General features: G+C 37.9%; 1 protein-coding gene across 2 annotated transcripts in view; it reads right to left on the bottom strand.

The window, feature by feature from the left end:
* DYRK1A (dual specificity tyrosine phosphorylation regulated kinase 1A) overlaps positions 1-22232 on the bottom strand; it is a 141696-nt gene that overhangs the window by 82631 nt on the left and 36833 nt on the right. The window contains exon 2 of one of the 2 annotated variants that reach the window (XM_070466980.1): positions 10400-10485. The exons of the other annotated variant lie outside the window; for it this stretch is intronic. Coding sequence (XP_070323081.1) covers positions 10400-10409 — 10 coding nt within the window. The 5' untranslated portion in view covers positions 10410-10485. The remainder of the gene's footprint in view (positions 1-10399; positions 10486-22232) is intronic. 2 annotated transcript variants of the gene reach the window in all.

Genomic DNA, 22232 nt, shown 5'->3' with positions numbered 1-22232 from the left:
AGATTCTTGAGTGGGGCAATAGGGGTTATAAGTATTTTTCATTAAAGTATTATAAAAGAAGGCCTTCTCATAGACCGAACGAAGGTGACAAGTATTGTAAACAATTACTCTGCCTCTGATTTAAAACAAAATTTTTTGCCCAGTGAAAATTTGCACAGCACACAATTAAATCATTTTTTAAAATCATCATGACATTACACTACACCTCCAATCCCAGTGTTAACATTCCTCCTTTGCGTGGAAGAAGCTTGGTGACATACATCTCCTTCTCTAGGTCCTAATCCACTCAGCAATTTTCCAGTACAGTTTTCCTGTTTTTAATTTTCAACAGAAACTCAAGATAAAAAACCATGGAACTCAATTACAGTTCAAGAAAGGTATGTAAGCGTATATCCTTATATACAACGTAAAAGTCACTGTCTGGAGGACAAAGGCTGTGAGATAAAAATAAAGGGAACCAAAGCTCTCATTTTGTATCTTGGGAAAACAAGAGAAACTGTCTAAAACGGACAGGTCAAGAAAGAGAGTTTTAAGTCAATTTTATAAAGTTGTAATAATAACAGAAAAAATTTAAACGAGAAATAGAAATTGGCAGAAAGAAAAGCACACAGAGCCCTTTGATTTCCTCTTTCTGACAGGACAGTCTTTAGTTTCTTAAATAATAAAATAGATCTATAAACACATTACTCTATTTAAAGTGATGTTAAGTAACCAAAGGAAGAATTTAAAAACTGAATATTAAAAGGTGTTTTGTCACTAAGGAGTGAGAATGAGGAAAAGGAAAACTGCTATTTCATTTTTACTTCCAGAATAAAGTTTTATTAACTATACACCTGTAAACTCAGTAATTAATGCTTAATAGGGAAAAAAAGTACAAATCTGATTTTAACATATCATTTTAAGCATGGCTTAAAAAACACTACTACTAGTAAGGGTGAAAAAAAGGTTGGTTGTAACCAGGAGGTTCTAGAAAAAGCAAGCATTCAACAAATTTTTTAACTTTTATAACTTTATATGAAGCAGATCTAGGTTTCTATTAACAAATAGTTTACATTTTCAAGTATCTACTTTCTGACTACTTGCTCCCATGTATATATTGTGGATAATGTGAAAAAATGGAAGTAAACTTATTTGTGCAGCTCCTGAATCTCTAACATAGGCCCACTTAACAATATGGATGTCTACACTTTTTAATAAGACAGGCATTTAAAGGACACAAAGGCTTCAACCAAGCTAAAGAGGGACCAGTCAACAGCAGCTTGATGTTAAAGGAAAAGGGAGAAAACCCACAGAAAGAGAAGAGCGTCTTAAAAGATTCCTGTGGAGTACTTCAAGCTACACTATCAAAACCTTAAGCAGTAACTTTTTACATCAGCTTTTTTTAGTTTGGGTTTTCCTTTTAAAGAATCTTACTGCTTAAAGTAAACCAAAATTTATTCTAACAAACTTTTAAAACAATGGCCAGGTTGATCCATTTTCTAAAACTATGAAAACCAAACTCCATCAAAGTATTCCTACACTCAAAACAAGTATTTTATTTCACTTGAATCTACACTTCAAATCTGTCAATAATACACTTTCTTCACCACTCAAATGTGCTCGTTTAAGAACACGTTTCTTTTGAAAACAGTAATTACTTCCACAGACTTTCCAGAAAAGCTAATACAGATAAGCTTACTGTATCTTATCAACACCAAAGAGTAAATAATTTATGAAGCCTTTGGGAATCCCTGTAAGAGAGGATATACAATACAGCAAGTAAAAGGTCACCCCCATCAACAGATTGTTAATGGATTTATTCTCATTTGTTCAACAAATATTTGAGAATTGATTACATTTTCAGGCATTACACTAATAAATAAGCCCTAGACCCTCCATACAAAAACTTAAACTCCTGTATAAAATGATACTATGAACAAAACTAAAAGACAAATGTAAACCAGAAAGTTCACCAGAAGTAAAAGCAGGACTATGCTGGCTAAGCAAGCTCCATCCCTGACTAGCTGTGTGACCTGGGGCAGGCTACTAACTTCCGGCTGGGTTAATCAACACACCAATCTAAGAGTCACCATCAAGAAAAACTGAGTTAATAAATGTAAATCATTTAGAATGGTTCCTGACATTTAACAACAGTCAATGATGAACTCTCAAGAAAATGAAATTTAAAATAATAAAATATTTGCAAAATATCAGCAAAAAATACTAAAAGGAAAATCACAGATCATATAAACACATACTCAACTGCACTAATATTCAAGTAAAGGCAAATTAAAGTGTTATGTTATGTTTTGTCTATCAAATTGTCAAATATTTTTAAATATTCAGGATTCTACAGTGTGGTAAAATTGTTCTGTACAGCTGGTAAAAGCGTAACCTGTTCTTTAAAAAATACATTTGAAAATATGTATCAGAAGTCTTAAAAATGTACATGCCCTTTAACCCAATAAATGCAACCTCTTAAGACTAGAACTAGGGCAATAAATCACACATGAACACAAGGTCTACCACAACATTCACTTAAACATTATTATGAACTAATTAGCAACAATGGGGAATAGTAACTGATTCGTAGAATACTAATTACTCATGAAAAATGATGCTATTAGAGAGTATTGATGGGGAAATGTTTAAATTTTAAAAGACCAGAGAAAGTAAAAAGTGACCCCCATTTGCCTCCTCAATCCTGTTAAAAGGAGCCCCACGTAAAAAGGGTATAATAGGCAAAAATACATAAACTAAAAAAATAGTGATATTCTGATTATTTGGATTATTGCTGATTTTCATTTTCTTCTTTACAGAAGTTCTATCTGAACTCAAATTACTTTTAACTAAAAATACTGTAAACTGGACTGTGGTGGTGATAGCTGCACAATTGTAAAAATTCACTGAAAACTCAAACTTATAAGATGCATGAATTTTATGATATGTAATTTGTCAAAGAATATTCACAAACACACACAGGGCAGGAAAAAGTCCTTGCCCTCAAAGAGAAAACAAAAATTACATTTCATGTTTTACTGAATGGGGAAGAGGGAGAACTAAAGTATCTCTTTAACAATAAATCTGCGTAACTGTAACAAAATCTTTTTCTACTAGACTCATGTAAAAATGGCTATTAGATAATCACTTCAAGTATATGAAAAAACAAAATGTTATCAGTTTTTCAAGTAACTTGGTTACCAGAAAAAACTCTACTCCATCACATTTCTTTCCCTATCTACCCTGCTCCTGCGAATAAAACCTGAGTAATACCAATAAGTAGGAAAAAATCAGCATAATTCCAATGCCTAATAAATAAAAGTCCTTCAACACAATTTTAAATTACGTAAATGAGATGAATTTTAATTAACTGTTAAGTCTGATAAAACCTGAAACATTACACAGGTGATTTGAGAAGATAGGTCAAATTCTGAAAAAAGGGTAAATTTAAGAAAACGCAAGCTCAAAATAAGCATAAATAGCATGGTAATAACAACTGAGAGGGGAGAAAATAAAAATAATAGAAATAGACCACATCTATCAGACACAAGCTATGTAAGCACTCAGCACTCCGTTGTGAGGTTTTATTGCTATTACTGTGCTTCCTATTCCCCTATTCCTGTGAAGAAAGTGAAATGTGGAGCTGTGTATTTTGTTCTTGTAGTTACCCAAATCCATTCTGTTTTCCTTTCTTCTCATCATATGTCTGGGGTGAAGAAGCATGACCTACTGTTTCCCCTACTTGAAACACCACTGAAATTTAATTACCAACTTTCCCTCCTCCCCCTCCTCCTCCAAGCATCCAATTTGAAGAAATCTTTTATTTCCCATTAGTAACTGATGCAATCAGAACTTTATTCTTTTTTTATGTTGTTGTTTCTACTGTATCTTCATTGCAGAGAATCTAGACATTACATATTATACTCATGCATAAGCATCATTTAAGTTCCACAAGTACCTATTTAAAGCTCCTTTTATGTCAGTGTCCCTGCAGTCTCCTTGGTTGCCAAAGTATATTCCCTGGTAGATTCCTTAAGAAGTGCTCAAAGAAAGAACAGCCTCCAAATTCACACTCACATTCATAACATTTTGTTTGCTGTTTTCATACTTGAGTCAATTTAGCTGGATATAAAACTCCTGGCTCTTATTTGTTCTCCTTGTGTTTATTAGATGTTGTTATTCCACTGCTTCCAGAATAAAGCTCTGTTATCAAAACCAGATAATCCAACACTCTTCCCCTTAAAGATTTGGATCTTTGCCTGCATACTCCCAAGAATTCTCTTCAAAGTCCAATAATGTTTAAAGAATGTATCTACATGGTAGTCGTTTCTGGATCAATTTCTCCAAATATATAACTTTTCAAATGTAGTGGTAACCCTTTTTCTTTTTCTTAATTTCAGGAAATTTACCTGAATTATAATTATTAGAATTGACCAAGTTTCACTGCTCTGGTTCCTCTTCAGAGACTCTGGTATTGCTTCTATGTCGATATTTCTTTGCCTCTCTTTGGTAAATGTCACCTTTTCTAGAACATTTCTTTTTCTTCAATTCTTTTTTTGTTAAATGTTTGTCTCCTATTTATCTTCTGTTTCTCTGAAGACATTTTCTATTGTTTGTTTCACTTTAGCATACCTTCTAGTTTAGCTTCATTTTTCAAATGATTCTTTATTTCTCTTTACCATTTCTAAGATTTCCTTATTCAGATTTCTGTTGCTCTTCCACACCTTCCCAGGTGGCGCTAATGGTAAAGAACCCGCCTGACAATGCAGGAGACGCAAGAGGCTTGATCCCTGGGTCAGGAAGATCCCCTGCAGAAGGAAATGGCAACCCACTCCAGTATTCATGCCTGGAGAATTCCATGGACAGAGGAGCCTGGTGGGCTACAGTCCATGGGGTCGCAAAGAGCTGGACACGACTGCACGACTAACAGTCTGTATCTGTATCATCTTCTAAATTTGTTTGAGTCTGAATTCATTAGAAACATCAGGCTTATAGTTTTCATTTGTTTTATAAACATTTCTTTCCAGCATGCTTTCATTGTCTGCAAAAATATTTTTGTCTCATTCCTTTTTTCTTACGAAAGTAAGCTCTGGGGGAATTTGACTAAGTCAGTTGTTCTCTTTCATGCAAAATAAAAAAAAACTTTTAGGAAGCTGGAGTGGATTTTCCAGGTTCAGTAAGTCCTCCTCTGTTTCCCTCAAGAGGAAACGAAGCGTACCAAAACACAGTCTTATGGCTGAGGTCTCCTGTACTTTCGCCTTCCCCCTATCTTACTTGCCCTTTCCCCCTTCTCCCGCATGGTCTCCATCCTGTTTCATTTGGATTCCATTATCAGCACCGTCTCCTCAGTGTGGGACTCTGACCAGGAAAAGAACTCGAACTGGTCGGTTTTGAAGATTCATAGGCACCAGAAGGCTCTAACCCCACAGAATTCACTGCGGGCCTCTGCTATCCGGAGAACTCACAAACATCTCTTCATTTTAGCTGCTGTTCTCAACCTTTCTTGCCACACTTTGCAGGGACTTTTTGTTAGCTAGCTTGGGGTTCTCCTGTTCTCAAGTCAGAGTTTGTGGTGATACTGTTTTAGAGAAAGTGCCTATCAATTTTTGGTTTTGCCATGCTAGTTACTCTGTATTTAGGGAAAACTGTCAAGATTCAAGAAACTGTGTCCTACTGTTATCTTCCCAGATCTCAAACATTCTTCTGAAGGTATATTTAGCAAGTATCCCTAAAATTTAAAATAATGAGTGTGAATCCATTTGCTTTCACCGAGGTCTTGAATGAAGGTGCTAAGGCCTAAGAAACACAACATTACAACATGGCTAACCTCAGGTTTTCCACCATCTTCTCTATAAAAATCCTATGTTCTCTTATGAGACACACACCTGATGCAATCATTATTAATCGCTTTCATCTAGAAACCAGAAACAGTTAAAAAAGAAAGAAAGAAAGAAAGAAACATAAAAGGAAATCGAAAATAATGTGAAACTCTTAAAACCACCTGAAGAAATTTATTAAAGCAGACATTCAGAGTAGATATATATTTTCTAAAACAGAAGATTCTTCTCTTTGCCAGCTGAATTGGAAACTTATTTTCAACTATAATACTCACTGCTCACAAAGATATATTAAAAAGACAAAGATTGTCTAATGCTAGTAAGTATAAACTGGTACATTTACCAAACACCTTTCTAAAGAGTTGTATGAAGGGTCTTAAAATTTTTTAAGCCCTATGAGCTAAAATATTTACACTTCCAGGGACAAACTACAAGGCAATAATTCAACATATGAACAAACACTCATGCACAAATGTTAGTACTTTAAAAAAAAGTGAAAAGGAAAACTTAAAAAAATGTCCCCGAGACATCTAACTTAACTATGAAATGAGCATATAAAGAAACAACTTCCAATCACATACTTTAAAATAAATTTCTAAAATAGTGTGCCCTCAAAAAGTTATAGTTCAGAATGCTCTGAATGTGCTCCAAGTTCAAAAGAACAGCAGACCACTATAGTTAGTAAGTTTTTGATGATATAGGGAAATGTTCACAATATAATGCTGGGCAATAAAAGAGAAAATATAAACAATATGAAAACATATTCTGCCCAAGCACACCAACCTATTCAGATGATCTTAATAAAAAATGGCATCAAAAACAAAACACTGTCAGAGAAAGTGCCCTAGCACAATGGGCAGTAGAACTCTGTGTATATTCCTTCCACTCATCCATAGTCATAAATTTCCAAATTTTTTCACTGATACTACATTACCAAGTTAACAGGGAGAAAACTTGAAACCTGAGGGCAAAAATAAATCCACTGGAATTAACCATTCACCAAAAACCATCAACTTGTTGAACTATTAAGCACAAAATCAAACCACTCAAGATTAAGAAATGAATAAGAACTAAAGAAAAGGGAAAACACATATAGAAAAAGACTATTTACACAGGACCACATGAAGAATAAGACCAAAAGGAGTCAAATGGGCAATACACTCTCACATATCAAAATGCACAGACCCTTTTATTCCCCTCCATGCACCCTGTGTATACAAATGGGACTACAAAAGTTGATTTTATTTAAGTTTACAGATCTGACTTCTAACTGCTATATAATATTATACTATGTCATACTCCGGTGATCACTTAAGTATGCAAACTTTGCCCCACAAAACTCACATTTTACTCACATTTTACTCACATTCATCCTCAAAGAGTTATAGTTCTGTATGTTCTAGAACTATTTCAAGCTTTCAAATAACTAGCTTATCACTGTTATTAAAAAAAATATATTTCAGTTGTTAAAGAAGCCCAGCAAAATAAAGAATAGTATCATCTGCTGTAACCAACAGCTTTTCCAATTAATGTTCCACTGAATGTTAATAGGTATAAATGAGAAACAAAAGGGGAGGTTCTTTTACCAAATAAATTTGAAAAATGCAAGCACTTCTATGTTAATGTGCACAGTGATCTCTGAGGCAGTATATTTTCCAAATTTAATCTCCTAAGTACTTTCTACATTCTAAATAAACTGAATTTGGTTACTGCTTAATTCAAAGGAGTAAGGAGTAGCTCCTAGGTTCTCAAGATGATCGCATGCTTGGTAGAATGGTGTCACTCATCGCTAACAGGAATAAATAAGAGAGGAGCAAGTGTGTTCAGGAGAGACATCTAGGAGGCAGTTATGTGATTCTGGAGATGAGAAGAGTGGGACACAAAAGCAGATTTTGACAACATGTAGGTATCAGGTGAAGACATTACTGCGAACGCCTTAACCAGACAGTGCTTTCTATTTTTACTCTAGGTGCCTTGAATTCAACAGACAAGGATCTAAAATTTATCATAAATGTCCACTGCATAATTTGTTTATATATTTTCTCCCTCTTCCAGCTCAAATGTGTTCCTTGATTCTCAAGCACAGGAATCCTTAAAGTCGAGCGCTACTATCGCACCTGGTACAAAGCAAATGTTAGCGAAATGAATGTTTGGTCATAAATGATTTTTCTTCTAAAAATCAAAAAATAATCCAATCTTACCTAATATATATCCTAACTGTATTTTAAAATATGAAAAGTGCCCTCCAATTAAACAAGTACAGAAACACCTATAAACACATGTACTAAAGATATATTAAAGTTTAACTTTAGCTTGCTGTTCAGTAAAAATCAATTATTAAGCTTTGGCTTTTGAAAAGTGCAGTCAGTCAAAACACACTTCAACGTCCTTTCTAGCGTCCCTGAACAAGCACCTAAAATGAAGCGGTATGAGAGAGTAAGGCATCGTCATATCTCACCAATATAAAGTCAAGATCATGAATGCCTGGGGAAACAACACTCACTTCCAAGTATGCAAAAACATTCTAGGAATAACTCCCAATGAAAAACTCCTTATGAGCTTTTATGTGTTAAAATCCTGTCTGCTGAATAATAAATGTGTGCATCATAAAATCAGAGCAAACTGTATTAATTAATGATGATTATAAAAGCTGTTAATTTTACATTCAAGAACAATTATTAACTTTCAAACTGTTGAAGGGGAAATACACCAACAGTTAATATACACATCAGAGTCAAACCTTCCTTCTTCAGTCTTTCCCTTTATCAGCCAATAAATGTTGGTAATTTTTAAGGAATACAGGGCTGATTAAGAGACTAGATTACACCACAAATCTGATATTTGTAAATTTTGTGTGTTCCAGAATTCATAAAATGAACTAGATAATCTTTATAAACTGGATCTACTCTTTAGATATTTCAGTTCATCCATAAGCCTCTCAAGAAATAGAGCTATTTGGAAACTTTTCATATCTTGTGACAATAACCTAGAAATAAAAGAGCAACTCTGCCACCTCGAAGTTCCTTCAGGGAAAACCTCCAGAATCATTAATATTCATGGATAAGTCTTTTGAGACATCCCCAGAACACTTCTTTCCTCTCCTGACCTCTGGTGAAAGTAAGCATCTACCTGGTATAGCCAATGTGCAGGACAGTGCCCAAGGCGCAACGCGGGAGCTAACAGGGCTCAGAAACTGTTCCTGCACCAAAACGTCACACTTACAAAATCTGACAACACAATTTCCATAACATTCTACAATGTCCTCTGTAAGTTCCTTCTTATTCACTCCTCCATGACCCTGACGTTCGGCCTCCCATCGCGCTGACCCTACCAGGCACTCAGCCGGCGTGCGTCCGTGGTGTACCTCTAGTACACACAGGCAAATACATACGTGCACCCTTGAGACCCAGATTACAGCAATAATCACTCCATCACCTTTTACTCAAAAAAGAACTACTATCAGACTCTGAGTTCCTCGTGAACGTAAAATATGATTTGATCTATAATTAATATATATTCAAGCACATTTCTTCATACAAAATGGTACACCTGAGACAATATTTTTTTTAACTCCACTCTGAAGTCAAAAAAAGGTAATTTTTTTCTGTTTGAAAAACAAAGATCACCAAAACCAAAAACCAATCACAAAAACTTTTACACCTTCACCAATAATGTAATTAAGTATCTACCCAAGATTAATGTAGTTATTTCTTTTCCAGTTAAAGGCCACATTTTCAGTTTATAAATCAAGCAAGAATGTCTGTGTCCAGGTCTACAAATATAAGCCACTTGGTTCAACAAAATGCCTCCTAATCAGCCTGATTTAAAAACATTCAAATTTAAACATTAATAACACCTTATCCATTAGCTACACTACATTTTCAAGAGTTTGAACACAGCCACAGATACAACAGCCTTCATTTTTCCGTGTATAAGATCACCTCAATTAATTACAAAGCAATCAAAACTATTCTTCCAAAACTGCCTTGTATGCTGCTTCTCCTACATAAACACAAATGACAAGAGGGTAAGAGGAGAGGCAAGGAAGAAAGGAAGGAGAGAGAGGGGAAGGGAGGGAGGGACGGCGAGAGGCAGGAAAGGAGACACACAGCCCCCCACCACACTTTTCAGGACTCACACAGACGGGTGTGACATCCTTGATTTACCAGTTGGAGTAAGACACACCACTAACATCTACTCCATGAGCCTTTACAGCTCAGCTCTAAAGGGATCTGAGGGAAACATGCGTTCACCCATAAAGGTGAATATTTTATTTATCTTTAACAGAAATACTTCAAATCTCACCAAAGTACTTTAGCCAATCATCCCCTTTTGAAAAGGTCAAGAACTAGCAATTACTATGCTGTATTTGTATTAATACCACTCTCAGTTACTGATTAGCAAACCAATGCCCAAAGTCAAGTCTAATAAAACCCCAACTATATCTTTGCATTCAGTGATCTAAATAATTCTCCCCACTAATGCTGTTTATCAGAAAGCTCCCCCCCATTCAAAATATATCACCAGTTCCCACATTCTCTCAGACAGCCCATAGTTTTACTGTATTTCAAAACTTGAGTCACCTGTATGCATCGTCTTCTTTCAAGTCTCATATCATCCTGATGGGGTGGGGGGAGGGAGGGAAGAGTCCAGCAGCAAAACTACAACACTGTGTGAAGAAAAACAGATTATGATAAGAGATAAGGATGCAAGACAATTACCCCTAATTGAGGAACATCTAATGTAAATACAACCCCCAAAACATAAAGATAAAATGACTGAAAATTTATTTGCTAACATTTATTTAAGCTTACTTGAAAATAATTTTCATTAATGAAAACTAATTATATATAAAATATAAAGTAATTGCCAGGGAGAATAAGTTTTAAAATCTGACTACCAGCAAAAAAAATTCACACATTTCTAGGTATGAAATAAACTGTCAGTGCTCCACTAGTCTATGTAATTTATTAGAAGAAAAATATCTACATTTTATAATCTACATCAAATCACAAATCACTTTGAATGTGAATTCACTTTTCACCGTGGCGTACTATCACAGGTAAAGAAGTTGCTTTATAGGAACAATCGCATGTCAATCTCCCAGTGTCGCAGGTAAGTTGAGACACTGCTCACACTGCCCTCTTAAGCCCACAGACTCTCTTTTGCTCTCTGACTGGCTTCCCTACTTACTGTAATTCTTGGACTTTAAATTCCTATTTATTACTTCCGCTGCTATTTCATGATTGGCCAGCAAATCCCACGACTAATGGGAAAGCAAAAGCACCGGCTCACTGCTGTCAACTAAGAGCACACAGTAACAGGCAAGACAAAGACAAGCTCAGGCTGAAAACCAACAAATGAGTTTGGTCTAAAAATCTAGTTTTCAAACTGATACTGTGGAATTCAGTATTATTCCAAATGAAACAACGTTGCTTATATTGGCCAAGTTCCCAGGCTAGCCAAAAGACATCCATCTATTGAGACAAAAAGATATTACACCAGCCATGGGCACTGGGGACTCTGCAGAAGCAACACAGAAACTTAACCAATTCTAGATCCTCTTTATTTGGAAAAATTCTAAAGTAGGTTGTTTTCCTTTGTTAGCACTCTCCTCAACTCTTGATGCTTGCAATTCCCTAAATTTACATTGCAACATTCCAATCATCCTGCTAATATTAATAACCCTTTCCCCTGAGTACCAGTATGTTCATAAATTACCACCCCAAAGTTCCTGTTGCCTCAATGGAGTTCACTTCAGGTATGTGACAAGAAGAAATCAACTGGGCTGAAATAATTCACTTTAACATTTGCAGTTTTCAACAAGGATGCTAGCTAAGTAGACCAAATAAACCCCTAATGGGTAGGATTCTAACAGTATTGCAAAATAACATTAAAAAATACTGAGACAGTGTGAGGAAAAATTTTAGTCAAGTGGGTCATAATATGGATTTGAGTTTGTATTTACTGACCCCAAATATTTCTGCTTTTCACTTATTTCTCCTCCTACTTTTGAGCCCCTGGGGTTCTTCAAAAGCTCAAAACACAGAAGAGCGGCTCAGAGACAGCAGTTTACGTGTATGAATTACTTGTAAATTAGGAACCACCTGTCTCTGAAACCATTCCTCAATTCCAGATTCCATTCCTGAACAACCACTTTTCCAGTTTAGATGCTGCTATGGTGTCAAGTAAAAACCTAAGCATGAGACCAACTGGTACCCAACTTGGGAGGAAAGGGGGGATACGGACAAACAGATGAACATTCAAGCAGCGCATCAAAAGTTTTACTTGCAAAAATAATATATGAATCAAGATTAAAGATTTTTACTTCAAAAACATAGTTTTCTTATTTTTTCCCTCATAAATGGCCAGTCTTAAAAAAAATAATAATAAAAGTCTTTATAATTTCAGCATAAACTACGGTAAAAAAAAAACATGTGAAATCTAAAATCTCTAGCTATGAACTACACATTTTCAAATCCTTCAGGCTCTCAACATTATATTCTTCACCTGCAAAATGTCACAATGCTATCTACACCCTGCCAACTTCAACAGCTTCAACAGGAAAAGATGAGTGGGCCAATGGCATAATGGATAATGCATCGCCTCTGTTCATCAAAATGGTCTTACCCTAAAACTGACATCTTTTGGGGGGAAAAAAAATCAACCATTTAATCTCTACTCATTTGAAAAACAGCCTTTAGCAAAGGACAAACCATCTCTACAAGTTAGGAAATTGGCTGCTGAAGTATGCTGCAACTAAACCATCATATACTGAGTAATGATAAACTTCTCAAGTCTTGACATTGGATTACTAAATAAAGATTCTAGTGATTATTCCAATGTATCCTTCAGTCTTGTCACTTTTCAAAAAAACAATGGTCTGTATCAGATGTGAGTTTTTACTGACAGTAACTAGATTACAGCAAACACCAAATGGACTTTGCAAACTACAGACACAATTTTCTTTCTAAAGAAGCTTACAAATCCAGTCATATTTTAATTTTTTTCTGGAAAAAAAAAAAAAAAACAACCTACAACGAATTTTTTATCTTTCCCCCTACAAATGGAACCATTCACAAATTATGGAGCAAAATTAGATGCTAATGAAAAACATGTACTATCCTTACCACAAAAACCTCCCATAATCCTCAAAATCTTTTACAGTATGTTTTAGCTCACATTTTGCCAAAGGCAATATAATAGTCTGAACAATCTAGGAACTGAGCTTAAGTGGTTTTTGAAGCTAAACTTACAAACCATTTTTCTAGTTGTCTGAAAATCACTGCATAAAATTAACTTACAGCACATGTGCAGGGAGGGCTAACAGAATTTCAACAAGCTTGAGTTCTGGTGCATGGTATGCTCAGGGAAGTATAGACTTGGTCTCTTGGTGTCTGTTCTTTCTTTCTCAAGAGAGGTCAGGGAGACAAGAGGGGAGGGGAGGAAAGGGAGGGTGGAAGGATATGAAGACACCTAACTGAAAGTACTATTGTGCTGAGATTTATAAAATCACTACAAATCTAAAAAAAAAAAACTAGAGTAGCAAAACTGTGATTGAAATGAATGCATTAGCATGATATGGCAAACTCAGGTTAACTCAAGAGTTAATGAACTAAGTAAGGGCTTTCCTTGTGGCTCAGCTGGTAGAAGAATCTGCCTGCAATGCAGGAGACCTGGGTTGGGAAGATCCCCTGGAGAAGCGAAAGGCTACCTACTCCAGTATTCTGGCCTGGAGAATTCCATGGACTGTACAGTCTATGGGGTCATAAAGAGTCGGACACGACTGAGTGACTTTCACTTTCTTTCATTTAATGAACTAAATGGCAGTCATTGATGTATTTTCTAAAGACACAAAGTTTTATACTGATGGAAAACTAAAAATTATATCTAGTTTCAAAATAACTATAGTAGTAGGGAAGTATTACAAACAGCGGACCAAAAAAAGAAAATCAGCACATACAAGCTGATACAAGGTCCAGAAGCACTGGTAGGAACTACCTTATTTCTTAAGCTGGTGCAAGTACACAGGTGTTGCTTATTATCTTTTAATTTTATGTTATATTTTCTCATATTCGCAATTTTAAAAATTTAACCTGCAGGAAAAAATAAAATGCAAGAGGCTTAGAAGGACAATTCAGATAATATAGAAGATGTCTATTAACAATAAGCACACACACACACAAAATAAGCTACAAAAATGAAAACAAAGTTGTGTGTGTGCTGAGTGGCTCAGTCATGTCTGACTCTTTGCGACCCCATGAACTATACAGTCCATGGAATTCTCCAGGCCAGAATACTGGAGTGGGAAGCCGTTCCTGTTGAAAGACCTAAAATTTTATTCCATGGAACAAATTACAATGCGATTATATTCAAATTATACACTGTGACCCGCTTTCCTTATAAATTTCTGCTCATTTACACTAATAGAGTAAGGAAGTCATAGAAGAAAATGTCTTTATTTCAGATAATAATTTCAGAAGTAGACTTTCAAGAATTAAAATAGCCAAAGGAGTCATACCTAACACACAAGAAAAACAATCTATCACCCTAATTCCCAAAAAGATGATCCAATGGGATATAGAGGGGGAGGAAAAAAAAACCTTTTCAGTAACTGGGGATTTCAAGAGAAATCCTAAAAACCAAGAATATTTATGACTTCCTCTAGAATTCCGAGGAAATATCCACAGTCTTAAAAAAAAAGAAAAAAAAAACTGAAATGCAAAAAGCACAAGATTTCAAATCAAAATTATGAGTAAAACTGCAGAGAAGAGGACCTTCACTACACCCCAACCACTCAGCTGAGACACTTCACAGATGCTGACACACTCCTGACAAGCAGGCCCTCTCATTTCACCAGCGGGGACACCAGGGGTCAGACAGATGAAGCAGCCTGGCCTAAGATCACAGTGTGAGAACTCTGGTCCCACACCAAAGTTCACTTCTTTCTGCCACTGCAAGATCCTCTCACTAGGGATCACTGAAATGGTTATAAGAAAATTACAAACCTGAAAGAATCTAGGTGACTAAGTCTGATTTTAAGTCTCACCATTTACTCTTCTGACTCAACCATACCAAACACGAATAAAATTCATTAAGTAGTAAATTAATTTGTAAAAACGATTTCAGTTTAAGAGAATGAAAAAGTAACTTTCCTGAAAAGTCAGGCTAGCAGAGAAATTCTGGTTATAACATGTAACAGATTGCTATATATTCCTTTAAAAAAACAAAACCTGAAGACAAGTTGAGAAGAGTGTAAAAATCAAGAGCACGTAAGTCATTTTTGCACTAAAGCCTCAGGCAAGATAAAAGAACATGAAGGACAATACAGCTGGGTCTTGGATCATATGACTCCACTGGCGTGTCAGAAGTGGGAGCAGTTGATACACGGGGTTTAAGGAGAGAGAAGGGTGTGATTTCTCAGGAAACTGAAAATAAAGAACACAACTCTGAGTAAGCACTGGACAGAAGGTTCAAGAAATAAGACCTGAGTGGATTAAATAAATAACGCCCCAACTGTGGCTACCTCAAGCACCAAGTTACCTGGCCTCTCCAGGACGACATCTGGGCTAAACTGAGACAGAATTAGGCACTGTGTATTTGGCTACAGCAATAAGCACAGGAAAACAGGAGGGAAATAACTCACAGGCATATCATCTGTAACAACGCAGGATGCATTGACAAGCATCTTTTTTAAGACTGGAGAGCAGAGACTGAGAAACTTCTAGTGGTGGTGGTGTAGTCGCTAAGTTATGTTCGACTCGCAACCCCATGGACTGTAGCCCACCAGGCTCCTCTGTCCATGGGATTTTCCAGGCAAGAATACTGGAGTGGGTTGCCATTTCCTTCTCCAGGGGACCTTCCCAACCCAGGAATCGAACCCAGGTCTCCTGCACTGCAGGCAGATTCTTTACTGACTGAGCTATGAGGGAAGCCTCATAGGAGTAGGCTATGACCAAAAAAAAAAAAGTACTTGTACCCTGCCACTAATTCAAACATATAAACTACCACTGATACTGTGGCCTTCCTGGTGCTTCAGATGCTAAAGAATCTGACTGCAATGTGGGAGATGCAGCTTTGATCCCTGGGTCGGGAAGATCCCCTGGTGAAGGGAATGCTACCCACTCCAATTTTCTCGCCTGGAGAACTGCACGGACAGAGGTTACAGTCTATGGGGTCGCAAAGAGTCAGACACCTGAGCGACTGACACTTTCACCAATACTGTATTTTGCTTGCCATCTGTTGTCTCTTGTGAACGTGAAAGTGAAGTCACCCAGTCGTGTCCGACTCTTTGCGACCCCGTGGACTGTAGCCCACTAGGCTCCTCCATCCATGGGGTTCTCCGGGCCAGAATACTGGAGTGGGTTGCCATTTCCTTCTCCAGGGGATCTGCCCGACCCAGGGATCGAACCTGGGCCTCCCGCATTGCAGGCGGACACTTAACCGTCTGAGCCACCAGGGAAGTTTTGTCTCTTTCAGTGAGTGTGCAACAATTACGTTCACAATATTGATACAACCTTCAAGTCTATCAACATACCTACGTGTGTTCTCTTATATTCCAAGTTCCTCAAACTTGAATATTCAGACCACAGAACTTTTCAGGAACCTAATTTCCACTACAGGAGAGCTATCACTGTATATATACTAAGAAATATCCCATCATAAGCAGATCTAAGTTCCAGAAGGTTCATTTAAGTTAGCTGGTTGCAATGCAACACTAAGTACTATTTTAGTAACATGTGGAATTAAGCAGACTTCCAAAGTACAACTGGCCCCCAGCCCACCTCTCTCCTTCAAAGTTTCAGGCCCACGTTTCTGAGAGTCCTATGAACTGAGCTTGATGTCCCAGTTATTTTCGTTTCCCACTTATTACTGCACATGACAGATATTGTATTTAATGGACACATAAGCATTTTCCTTTAATTCACTTAATTCTCATAAATAATTACATAAGTTAAGTAGCACTATTACCCGGTTTCACAAGTGAAGAGACTAAGGCCCAGAGAAGTGAGGTTGCACAAAGCCACACAGGACTCTTTTAGAGATTATATTCAAATTCAGCCAAACGGACTCCAAAGTTGTCGACCTCAGGCCCCACATTAAACTGAGTTTATGATCTCCTGACTCTACTCTTCCAACCAAAAAACAAGAGGAAAGAGCAGGTAGGACAGGAAAAAATCCACTTCTCCCTCCTGTGTTCTCAGTTTTGTTCAATGGGTTTCACCACACCCCAGTCTCCCCAACTAAAACCCTAATAACCTGGGACATCTTTCCCACTGTGTACCCCACATCCAATCCACACAGATTCTCCTGTTGGGAATTCCCTGGCAGTCTAGTGGTCAGAACTTGATGCATTCACTGCCGGGGCCCAGGTTGAATCCCTGGCTGGGAAATGGAAGATCCCACCGGCCACACAGGGCAGCCCCCCCGCTCCAAAAAGTGAGCTCTGTGAACCACCCCAGCCAATGAATAAAACCTAGGGAACTGGTCCCAGAAACCTCCAGTCTATGGCCAGCCTTGGGGTCAGCAGTGGATGGTCTCACAGGACTGAGCCCTTTACCTGTGAGGTCTGATTCTCCTTCTGGGTAGACAGCGTGAGAACTGGGCTGAATTTTCGGACACCCTGCTGGCATCTGAGGATTGCTTGTGTGAAAAAGTCCCTCCCCCATGAAACACACACACATACACGCCGAAACTGGGCACAGGAACCCTTTGCAAAAAGGAATTAAAAGCAAAGTGACATAAACAAAATAAATTCTCTCTCTCCTGCAGCTGTGCTTGCTTCCTATCGCCTGCACACCATGCACTCAGACTCTCTCACTCAGCTCGAACCCGCTCAAAGATGGCTCAGACCCCACCTGCAGTGCACGAGACCCGCGCTCCATCCCTGGGTCGGGAAGAGCCCCGGGAGGAGGGCATGGCAACCCACTCCAGGATTCTTGCCTGGAGAGTCCCATGGACAGAGGAGCCTGGTGGGCTACAGTCCACGGGGCCGCAAAGAGTCGGAGGTGACGTAAGATGAATTAAAAAGGGGTGCCCATGAGCTCTTAGGTACTGCTCTAAGAATCAAGCACTGTTGGGGTCCAGTGCATAGTGTCGTTCCTCCTTACATTTCCCTCCCTAACCTGAACAGCTGCGGTGATCGCATGCAAGCATTTTATTTTAGAAACAAAACATATCTGTCAGACAGAAGACCTTAGGAAAAATAACACCCAATCCCTGAAAGCCTGCAATCCCTTCTCATAACTAGCTTCTAAGAAATGCAATAAAAACCACTATGCTTACTCTTTCCTTTCTGATAGCACCGACTTTTCTAAGTAGCATAATCTAAAATATTTACATATATATATGTGAGTGTATACACATATAATTCATAAAATATACACTATATATAGTTTCCATAAGTGCATTCATATATATACTTAGTTGGTTATATGTACTTTTATAAATATAATTATATATAATTATATAAACCACTGCATTTTTAATTATCCTTGAATTTCAAAAATACAGAAAAATAACAAGGTCCAGAAATAATCAAAAAACACACACTATTATTAACAGTTTACATTTTCTTCCAGCAAGCCTATTACTAAAAGTAGTAAAATGAGTTGAGTCTTACTTATTTTCTGTGCTAGACCTTGGGGAACTTAAAGGAAATGCTGTGCCCTGAACAACTCTAAATGTGTGGTCCTGTACTTCAGGGTGCCAGCTGGCCTCCAACTGGCACCTCTGGCCCCAAAGCCAGGTGCTGGTCTCCAATCCCGCTGTCTGGCCCCTCCACTGGTTTTTCTAAACATCTTTCCCTCTAAAAGCAGTATGTCAGAGGTTTGCCCTAACTAGTAACTCCAGACTTGTCTCTAGCTACCATACCCGCTCACTCAGTATCTAGTCCAGAGCTGCAGGATGTTGGCTACAGGGCCACATTACCACCTCAACTCTTTATGCCTAAAAGGCATCCTACCCCTTCCTTACACAACTCACATTCCCATCTCTTCCCACCCCCCGCATAACCATTCTAGAAACTGCTGAATTCTTTAGCTACTCTAAATGATCTCGCTCAATCCTATACATTTTCAAAATGCCTAATGCCTTTCCATTCTTCTCTGTGCCTACTGTATCATCCCCGGTCCAGGTCCTTATTTCACGCAATTAGAGATGCCTCCTAAACTCAGCATCTCCTAGGCCAGATGGTATGCCAGAAACACTAAGGGAGGTTCCCAGAACCAGACTGCAGACTCCACTCCCAAAGATCCTGATTCAGGAAGCAAGGAGGACTCAAGAACCTGCCCAGGTTTTGTTTAGTTTTTAATATTTATTCACTTGGCTGCAGTGGGTCTTAGTTACAGTACTCAGTTGGGGCCTGTGGAATCTAATTCCCTGACCAGGGATCAAAGCCCAGCCCCCCACATTGGGAGCTTGGAATCTTAGCCACTGGACCCCTGGTGGTCTTTTCTTTTTTTTTTTTAAACTCTTGAGCACGGCCGGATTTGGGAACTATTTTACTTAAGGACAGCTTACCCCTCATCACATTTTATCACACATTTAGCTGCTGTACACAAACATCGCTGAAGCACAAACTTTCAACCTGAATTTAACGCATCTGTGACTTAGGAACATTAGTCAAATCTTACTGACCTGAACTTAAGAGCTCAGCGTGGCATTCCATAAAATGACACCCTCCATCTGCACTGATGCTCAATCCTTTCCCCTCACTAAAAGTCACCCTTTCTCTGCCTGATCTTTACCTAAATCCTAGCCACTCTTCAACACCAACTCGTTTCTCCCTCATCCAGCTTAAAAGACACTCCAGTTTCTCCTCTGAACCTCCGTTTATCTATGGACCACTATATTTTGTTAGTTATTTATGTTATAGTCTTACTCAAGCATTATTATCTACTGCTTGGTGAATCTCAGTCTCAAATTTCTATTATATCCTAGTAGATGTTCAATAAGCACACTGGATTAACAGAATAAACAACATGGAAAATACTGTCTTGTATAGAAAAAGTGGGTTATAAAGTAGCATGCAGATATACTTATTTTTAAAAAGGAGAGAAGAGTAACAGTGCAGAAAAAAAAAGAACTGACAGGTTACACACAAAATGCAAACAGCAGTTAACTCCAGAAAGAAGAGCTGCAGGAAACTGTTGTTCTTATTTTCTCAAGTTTCTAAAATGAATGTGTTATTTTGTAATGAAACAAAATCTTATACCTAGAATTTTAAACCTTAGCTAAATCTTAACCTAGAATTTCCTCCTTTTTTTTGGTCGCACCATAGGGAACGTGGGATCCTAGGTCCCCAACTAGAGACTGAACCCACGCCTCCGGGCAGTGGAAGCAAGGAGTCTTAACCACTTCTGCCAGGGAAGGCCCAACCTAGAATTTTCTTGATCAATGGAAATTTGGTAAAAATGACTGACATGGGGCATCAACACAATTCTAATACATGTGACTGATTTGTGAATGTCAACATTTCCCAACCTACACTCCAAATTCCACTGGCCTCACTAGACTGGATCTAGTGAGATCTAGGGATCTCACTCAGTCATGCTAATCAATTATATACATAATATACGTGAACACAAGCTTTCACAAAATATTGTTCCCATATAGTTTTCTTCATGGAGCACTCATTCACATTCTGCTTGTAGTCCTATTTTGCTTAATGTTCAATCTCTACTTTTAGAAACACATTTCATGATGAAAAATACAAAATTTATATACAAAAGCACATTATCAACAAAAAACTAGAAATACTAAAAACATTCAACACTAACAGAAAAGATGCACATTCACATATCATGCAAAGCCTTTAAGTTCTTACAATATTATATTACATGAGGGAAAAAAATCATGCATTATATCTTATCAGAAAGAACTAAGAATCTTCATCAAAGCACAGTCTCAGGAAAGTAAAAGGGGAAAAAAAAAGAAAACGCACAGAAGAAATGCTGCAAGAAAACACATAAAATTATTAATAATGAATGTCTTTGGCTAATAACAGATTATTTTTAATTTTCTTTCTTACACTTTTTAGCACATCACAACTTTTATAAATATGCATCTTCTTTTCATAATCAGGAAAAAAAATGGTCCAAGAAATTCATCCTCCTTCCTAACAGAAAAGTCACCATGAAATCTAGCTGTGGGCCACAACTACGGAACAACCTTACGTACCCTCCAGCTTTTAAAACTCTGGTCACTGTCCACAGTAAGACTCTCCCAGAAGTGCTCTGCACTGCTTAACCTGGTGTTCAAGGCCCAAAGCCATCAGGCTCCAGAGCCAGCATGCCCTGACTCCTAGCTCCACTGCTTCCTAGCTGGTCTCACGTCAGTCTCTAAACTCCCAGGTGACCAGTGTCCTCATTCACAGTGAGGATGATGCCATAAAACAGCCCTTACGATGACACACCATTTAAAATGCGGCACGGTAAGCACACGCGACGTGGTCCCTATGTACACCGGCATGCTTTACACTGTCACGAAGACCCCCACCTTTCCCGCCCTATCTCCTTTTATACACGTGCTTTCCTTCAACGTCCACTTGAGCCACAAAGGGCAAAGCTCATCCCCCAAGTATCACTTTCCTGCTGAAACTACTTCCTTCCCAGGCTGTCGACACCATTTCCCAAGCCCAACGCCAGTGCCTTCTCCACCAGCACCCCTCACGCCCATCACAGCAGCACTGACGCCGGGACGAGGGCCCTAGGCCTCCGACTGGAGCTAACAGTGGACGCGCATGGTGGCCCCGAGCCCCAGAAACGGGCAAGCCCACTCACCTCCCACTCCAGGAGGCCAGCTTCCCCAACTGCAGCAGACTCAACACCGCCACCGAGAGAGGAGCGAAACAATGTCATCATCGTCAAACCACAACATCGCCACAAAAACCTGGGGTTTTGGGGTTGCTTTGTTAAAACAAATGAGTTAAAAAATTTTTTAATATTTGAAACAAGACAATAAGCACAGTGGAGTCATATCTGCAATCTAATCATGAAACAAACTACTTGGCTAGCTCATTTCCATGTGAAAGACACAAAATTGAGAATAGAGAATGATATAGGAGCTAAAAAATATTTTATAGAATTATCAATTCTCTATAAACGGCTATCATCAGAAAAGGCTTGGGCATAGTTTTTGCTTCTCGTTTGGGTCTTTTTTTTTTTTTCCTGTGAAACACTAAACCTCTTTTCTAAAGATAATATTTTTAAATGTGGTGTTATTTATACTGAAAATGTTAGTAAACCAGGTGGGCAAAATAAGGACTGTGAAAGCAAGAGGACAAGGACATGAGTGTTAATTAAATTCTCTACTTTTACGTATGTTTGAGGTTTTTAGTAACTAAAAAAAAATTTTAATAAAATCAGTGATGTATGAAATATGTATCAGAAATACAATTTTTTAAACTATCAAATA

Source organism: Odocoileus virginianus, chromosome 4, assembly GCF_023699985.2.
Source record: "Odocoileus virginianus isolate 20LAN1187 ecotype Illinois chromosome 4, Ovbor_1.2, whole genome shotgun sequence".
NCBI lineage: Eukaryota > Metazoa > Chordata > Mammalia > Artiodactyla > Cervidae > Odocoileus > Odocoileus virginianus.
This window is presented reverse-complemented; position numbering and strand designations above follow the sequence as displayed.